Genomic DNA, 7,293 nt, shown 5'->3' with positions numbered 1-7,293 from the left:
GAGGGGTTTGTATGCGCTACTCAGGGGATGGCTGTCACCTGACCATACCCTGGGTTCACCCGTAAAATCCTCCTCTATCATTGATGGTGTTTAGTCTTTGTTCTATAAAATCACCCATTATTAAAGAAGTCTTTCCACCATTTCCAGATGAAAATGTTATTTCAAACGTAGTAAGCCGAGGGCCAATATTGACAAAACAAGACGAAATGTAACAACATAAGCAACATTCTCTTGCACAATGCATCTTGGAACCGGAAAATTGACTTTTGAGGTTTATGTACTAAGTATGTATTTTCATGGAATAAAAAGCTTGCTACAAACTCAGCTTGTGACACTTTCTAACTACAGATACAGCTGGATACAGCTTATCATGAGCAGAAGCATTGTCCTAAGGATGGAACACTGGAATGGTTCTTGCGATTCTCTGTCTACAAATTGGACAATGTGGCGGTCGTAGTGCTTCAACACAGTTTGAACAAGCACAAATGTGACCACAATTCAAAATGACCACTTCTCTAGGATTGGTAAGGCATACAACACAAACACTAGCATTAGGATTTTCATTATCTTCCCCTTCAGTTGCCCCTCTCCTTTGATGCTGACGAAATTCTTCCATTTGTTGCTGCATAATTCTTCTTTCACGATACTTTTTCACCCATTTCCATAGATATGCTAGTGTAATGATAGCTGTAGTAGCACCAAATATATACATGAAAGTCTTCCAGATACGTAACCTAGCATCCATTCCTTTAACTATTTGGCTTCGACTTAGTGTACTTAGCATATAATCTCCTTGTTCTGTCGGTGGCCCAAGTTGAAGCCTTTCATTTTCCAATGTCAGTTTTCCTAAACCTGTCAACATCGTACCTACAGGAAGAATTTTTTCAATTTCTTCATACCCCTTAGTTTTTTCACCAGTTGCCCAGTTTACAATGGACTGTCCTAGGGAGGCCTCTATTGGTGCAAATTTGTCATAGATGGTCTCCAGGTTCAAACCACTAGCATCTAGGGGTTGATCAACATCCACAGAGGCCTGTTCCCCCTCTAAACAAAATGGTACATGCCTAGTTGTGTTTTGGATAAATCTGTCAGTATCTTGCCTGCAAAAAAAGTGGAAAAATATATCAGACCACATAACATTTTACATTGTTTATCAGAACTGCTGCAACCTAGTGTGGTGCGGTGTGGTGTGGTATGTCGGTTGTTACTATTGTTCTTTTTGGGGTGGGTGCCATATCAAGTTTGCACATCTTATGATAGCTCACTAAAAACCATACATCATTCACAATCCACCTGTTATACTAAAACAACTGGTTTTCATTTTTGAATTTTTCAATTGTGTATTTTGATTCAAGAATTGAAGGCCTGAATGAATGGTAACATTCAGATGCACCATGAAACATATTCACTCAAGAAATATTCTATAAGAGTTGAAGAGATCCATGAATTCTAACTTTGGGGGACTTACAAGATAATTGAGTGTACTGTATTGGGACCTCCAATGTTTACACTATCTTGATCATTGGGTGATTAGATTCACACAACAGAGGAACCACTATCACCCACTTGTGTAATCTACCACATTGAACAACAATAGTTTTAGCTTGTATCTATCTTAGTAATCCGAAGCCTCAGTTACCACAGTTGTAAAAAGTCCAAAACATAACAGAAATCATAACATTTTAAAACTGTTTTTCAATAATTTACTCAGAATTCACTTCACTAGTCAAAGAAAAAAAAGAAAAGAAAAAAAAAGCGAAAGTCACTTAATGCCAATGTAGGAAAATATGACATTCCACCAATCAACAGTGACATCATCACAGAATGTGGACAGTTAGATGTACATAACTGACAAGTACTTTCACACCTGAATTTACATATATTGAAGCTAACCTTTTCACACCTCTGGTTGCTCAACACCTCCTGTGAATTTGGATCAATCTGTCAGACAGTTAGACACTGAAGAAGGACAAGTGATTTGTTCAAAACATGTCTGTTTCTCAATCAGATGTGGAAGAAGGGAACTTGTGTATGAATCTTAGTGCTTCCAAGGCTAGTTCCTGATGACTGTGTTCCGATTGTACACTACGTTATCTTCACACATTATATCTATTCAATGTTTTTACTCTCACACATAATTCTGTGCTCCCCCCCCCCCTACAGTGTTTATATAAACATGATGATGTTGTCGCATCCCCATGTGATTTTAGTTTCAGCAGACTGGAGGTGGAGTTCAGTTTTTACGGTTCTATGGTTCACAGTAAACTGTTGATTGTACTATCAATGCTGAGATCATTTCAAGGGGAACAGAGGAAAGTGGCATGTGCTGATGTTGTGCATGGTCGAAAAAAACAACAACAACAACAACAACAACAACAACAACAACAACAACAACAGCAGCAGCAGCAGCAGCAGCAACAACAACAACAATAGCAACAACAACCAGCAACCTATCACATTTTAGCGATCTACAGTTCTACAATCTACCACAGTACGGCTATTACTGTAACGGGATGTGTTGGTAAAAGTTGTTTCCCTCTAAGATCAACAAAACCAAACATTCTATGATTATGAGAGCACTTCTAGCACATTATTCCAATGAAAGCATGAACGATAACTTGTTATTACATGCAAAATTCCTGCAACAGTCAAAACAGCTGTACCAAATGAATATTAATGAGTGATAACGACAGCCTGTCAATTTGTGATGGATTACTACTGACATGTGCTGTTTGCGCTTCACCCAGCATGGCGTTTAACCACATTTAATGCCTAGAGTAACGACATCGACTAGACGTAATGTGTGAAGATAATGTAGTGTAAAATTGGGACATGGTCGTCAGGAACTAGACTAAGTTCTTCCATGATGAGAATACATAGTGTTATAAAAAATAAGGTATTTTGACAGAAAAAATTAGGACACGAAAACTTACCAAACCCTGGTACTTTTACTCCACTCTGTTTTATGTTCTTTGACTATCAGGGTTTGGATTAGTCCAACCATTCCAGCAACATATTCACTCTTCAGAGTTTGTCCTATAGGTTTAGCTTCACCTTCAATAGCTACGTAAGGAAGACTTTGATTGGGTGCTTCGCCAATGATATTTTTCAGGTTGGCATCAATCTTTAGTGTCGGTGCTGCCTGTAAATACACAAAATTCATAACTTTAGTTACCATGTAAGTTTCTTTGCTAAAGTTGAGGAATTTTGGAAGGAGGAAGGGCAAATGTGATAAAACTTGCACTAATTCAGTGCTTTGTACCATGATTTTGATTGGGAACCCAGGCTTGAATTACGAGGACTGGTTACACGTATTGAAACTGACAACTTTTAGAGAAACCAGATGGATCACAGCAGATTTGCTGGAAGTGTATACATTTTTCCATGGGCATACTCTTGTTGATCCAGTTGTGTTTTTCAATGTATCTACTTCGACAACAAGAGGACACAGTTTGAAATTATTTAAGGACAGATCCAGATTGGATATGCAGAAATATTTTTTCAGTCAACGTGTCGTAGACATTTGGAAAGGTTTACCAGAAAGGGTTATTGCTAATTCATCAGTTAATCATTTTAAAGCATGTATTGATAACCACCTCAGAACAGTAAGGGGTCTTTAAAAGCCTCAATGGCTTCCTACCCCATGTAAATTCAGGCACCATAGACAATGGAGGGGAATTTTAATTGTATGGTTGTATGTATGTAATGTTTCGCCCTAAGCTTTATACTGCATGGATATATTGGGGAGAGACAACCTTCATGCATCCGAAGCCACGGTAAACTGTTCTAACCTTACTCGTTAATTTCGAAAATATTGTTTACATTTATGATAAATTATAACAGTACGATCTCGCGAGTCTGAAGACCTACAGATGAGTGTGCAATGTCTTGTTTTGCTTTAGTTCCGGATTTTGGACTTCCGTAACACTGGTTACATCATGCATGTGCCATGTACACTTTAGTCTTTTACACCTGTACGCCGGTAAGACTTACCTTGATGGTATCAATACTTTGCTGTTTCCCTCGACATAAGTACCATGTCAGTGCCGTTGCTGCAGTCCCGCAACCAACAACTAGAAAATCGGTAAACATTGTGTTGGTGTTGTTGACGTGGAGTGACTGAACTAACTGGTATCTTCACCTTTTCGAGTTTCAGTTTCACTACAGTACCAACTACCCAAAGCTAAGGAAGCCAAACAAATGTCGGGTTGCGAGGCGGGTTACCGAACTCACACGCGTTTAGTCGGGATACCTTGTCACTGTTCTGACGTACAGACTTCAAAAATCATTATTTTTCCGCAACAAAATAACAAAAGTAATGAAAAGGTGAAGGAAACCTGCTAAGGTTCACCGAATTTCAGAGCTTATGTCTTCGATCGCTCACCACTGCACTCGCCGCCCGGCTGTACCATGCACCTTTGACCTCACACAGGGTAATACCCATTGCGTCGATTCGTAGCTAGCTTGTGCAAAGAAAATAAATAATGTTCCTCTTAAATATTGAAACGTTTAACAACAAAGAATGTCTTGTACTTCAATGATACAAAATTATTATTTACGAAATACATTATTTAATATTTCGTTGACATTTTGATGTAATTGAATATTAGTTTGATTTCGAAGATATGTTCTGAGGATTACTGACTAATGAATTTAAGACTTGTGTGCTGCAAGTGTAAAGGCATTAGGCAGAAAGGCATATACGGATGACCACGTTGAGCTATACAAAGCACATCATCTTGGCTCTTACTTCTATGTCTTTACTGTGGTTTGCTTCTAGGAGATTTTTCTGCACCATGGCAACCGAACAGGTGAAAGGACTTCATTCTGCTGCTTTCGTTACTTGTCCAGACAAAGATGTGGCAACCAAACTTGCGAGGTATTAATTAATTGATTAATAGATCTAATCTATAATAGATCCATGATTAATTAAAAATAAAAGAGACAAGTATTAGTACTACTAGTAATGGAAAGGAGATGCAATTTTCTCTTGCCATCCAATACATCACTGTATGTGCTGAAACTAAGAAATTAAGTAAAGGAAAGGCCAGAAATGTAACTTTACATGTAAATCTTGTTATAGCATATATGTTGTGTAGTAAACATAGAAATAATGTATGTATGTATGTATGTATGTATGTATGTATGTATGTATGTATGTATGTATGTATGTATGTATGTATGTATGTATGTATGTATGTATGTATGTATGTATGTATGTATGTATGTATTCATGTATGTATAATGTATGTATGTATGTATGTACGTACGTACGTATGTACATACATACATACATACATACATACATACATACATACATACATACATACATACATACATACATATATACAATACATAAACTTGGCACATGAAAGATGTAATTGTTCAAATTTTTGGAATGTCAAAATCTTTATGAAAGTACTTAGAACCAATCAAATGCTGTCATCTAAGATACAAAAACTAGGACCGTAATCAAGTTATACTTCCATGATTATTGTTAGATAAATAAACCCCCTAGGACCATCATTATTGTTAGATAAATAAACCCTCTCGGACTGTCATTATTGTTCAACATTGTACTGCATGCACACTATTTATCTGATCACAACTTTCTATAGTCTAGCAAAGGTAAAAAAATCTCAGTTTTATAACAGCATGAAACAAATTGCCAAGTTTCACTACATGAAAATGTGTTATGCGAACAAAAAGCAAATACCCAGGATTACAATTTGGCAGTGGAAAAAGTTGTTTAGCAGATGTACAGAAAAATTTGGTCCTGAATGAAAGAATTCATTTCATTCTTAGGGCTTCACTGATCAGATAGTATAGTGATCCAAGAATATAAAGGTACATTTTTTTTCTTATTTGGCAGGGGATTAGTAGAAAAAGATTTGGTTGCATGTGTTAACATCATTCCTGGTCTGACATCCGTCTACAAGTGGCAAGGCAAAGTGGAAGAAGACAGTGAAGTCCTCATGATGATTAAAACACGCACTGCAAAAATCCCGGAAGTATCTGCCTACGTGAGGGAAAATCATCCATATGATGTAGCCGAGGTGATAAGTGTACAGATAGACCAGGGAAATCCACCTTACCTGCAGTGGATTAGTGACAGCGTACCCTCCTGAACATGTACTATATGCATACTTCTGACAGAATACCTAATGTTACTGCAACCTGCCATACTTGCCTGAACCATGTAGTAAACTTAGTATGACATAAACACAAGTTATGTATCTGATAAAGATACATATTGCATAAGTTATAGTTATAAGTTATAAGTTATAAGTTATTAGTTACAAAATACACCTCATCTTGTCTCAGACTTGTTTTTGGTCATAACATAATATTATGGATGAAAAACTACATCCAATACTATAGTACTATTTCATTTGCTGAAAGATTTTAATAAAAGAAATCAATCGTTGAATACTTTTGACGATTTTGTGTGTTTGTAGAAATTCATGGTATGGGAAAAGTGTTACAATGTCAATCGACTGAGTTATGCAAGCAACAGCCGGTGCAATGGCAGATTGTTTATCGACAAGCTACCACAGTATGAACTAAAACAATTATCACGGCATGTTGATATAAACTATCAGTAGACATTACTTTAATTTAACTCACAGTAAACAACGGGATGTATCTTGGATAGCAAGTTTTTCATGAGTGTAGTGTTTTTGTTAAAGGGTGGTATGTGAGTAAAATCATAGACCCTGCACGAAATTTGGTAAAATCTACTTGACTTCCCCTGTAATTTTACCAGGGTCCCCACCAATATTATGGGAAATTATGCCAGTGATACCAGATTTCCCCCTTCCTTCCTGTTACCGGGGGTTCACAGCCCTTAGCTAAAAAAACACTGGAGTGACACCACATTCAATCTCATTCAGTGTTTTAATACACTATCTTGATTACAGAGTGATTATATCCACATAACCAAGGCACTGCTATCACCCACTTGTGTAATCTACCACATGCAATAATAGTTTTAGTTTGGGGGGGGGGGGGGGGGCTATGTAAGTTTGCCGATAGCACAGTTTCCATAGCAATATAAGATACCTCAGCAGCTCAAGTGGTTCAGGGGCAAAGCTTATTAAAGCTGCACTAGCTGCAACTTACATTTTTTTAAACTGATTACGACTGACTCATAATATCATACACCCTGAACAGTATTGAGTCATCTATGGGTAAACATATTTGTGTAGCTGTACACACATTATATGGTACAATAAATTCAATCAAATTGATTTTTTAGGTTTTTAGGTCCACACCACAAAATCAACACCCCTA

The 7,293-nt window shown here is 37.1% G+C and overlaps 2 protein-coding genes across 2 annotated transcripts; one reads left to right on the top strand and one right to left on the bottom strand.

Moving 5' to 3' along the window:
- Positions 1 to 318: 318 nt before the first annotated feature.
- LOC144449554 (mitochondrial ubiquitin ligase activator of NFKB 1-like) lies at positions 319 to 4,394 on the bottom strand. Its single transcript, XM_078140103.1, has 3 exons — positions 3,994 to 4,394; positions 2,934 to 3,142; positions 319 to 1,100 (listed from the first exon to the last, which is right to left on the bottom strand). Exons 1-3 carry the CDS (start codon positions 4,090 to 4,092, stop codon positions 389 to 391), a joined length of 1,020 nt encoding a protein of 339 aa, XP_077996229.1. The 5' UTR covers positions 4,093 to 4,394; the 3' UTR covers positions 319 to 388.
- A 280-nt stretch (positions 4,395 to 4,674) lies between these two features.
- On the top strand, positions 4,675 to 6,367 carry LOC144449528 (protein CutA homolog). The gene is made up of 2 exons (XM_078140072.1): positions 4,675 to 4,879; positions 5,873 to 6,367. Exons 1-2 carry the CDS (start codon positions 4,707 to 4,709, stop codon positions 6,126 to 6,128), a joined length of 429 nt encoding a protein of 142 aa, XP_077996198.1. The 5' UTR covers positions 4,675 to 4,706; the 3' UTR covers positions 6,129 to 6,367.
- The last annotated feature ends 926 nt before the right edge of the window (positions 6,368 to 7,293 follow it).

The sequence above is a fragment of the Glandiceps talaboti genome, chromosome 18 (genome assembly GCF_964340395.1).
Source record: "Glandiceps talaboti chromosome 18, keGlaTala1.1, whole genome shotgun sequence".
In the NCBI taxonomy this organism is placed as follows: Eukaryota; Metazoa; Hemichordata; class Enteropneusta; family Spengelidae; genus Glandiceps; species Glandiceps talaboti.
The sequence above is the reverse complement of the archived record's forward strand: the minus strand, read 5'-3'. Positions and strand labels throughout refer to the sequence as shown.

Excerpts from the sequence above, each read along its gene's own strand:
- LOC144449554 (XM_078140103.1), bottom strand. The coding sequence starts at position 4,092 with ATGTTTACCGATTTTCTAGTTGTTGGTTGCGGGACTGCAGCAACGGCA. Across the intron at positions 3,143-3,993 it reads AAAGTATTGATACCATCAAG|GCAGCACCGACACTAAAGAT; the intron begins GTAAGTCTTACC and ends GTGTATTTACAG. Across the intron at positions 1,101-2,933 it reads AGTAAAAGTACCAGGGTTTG|GCAAGATACTGACAGATTTA; the intron begins GTAAGTTTTCGT and ends CTTTTTTTGCAG.
- LOC144449528 (XM_078140072.1), top strand. The coding sequence starts at position 4,707 with ATGACCACGTTGAGCTATACAAAGCACATCATCTTGGCTCTTACTTCT. Across the intron at positions 4,880-5,872 it reads GTGGCAACCAAACTTGCGAG|GGGATTAGTAGAAAAAGATT; the intron begins GTATTAATTAAT and ends CTTATTTGGCAG.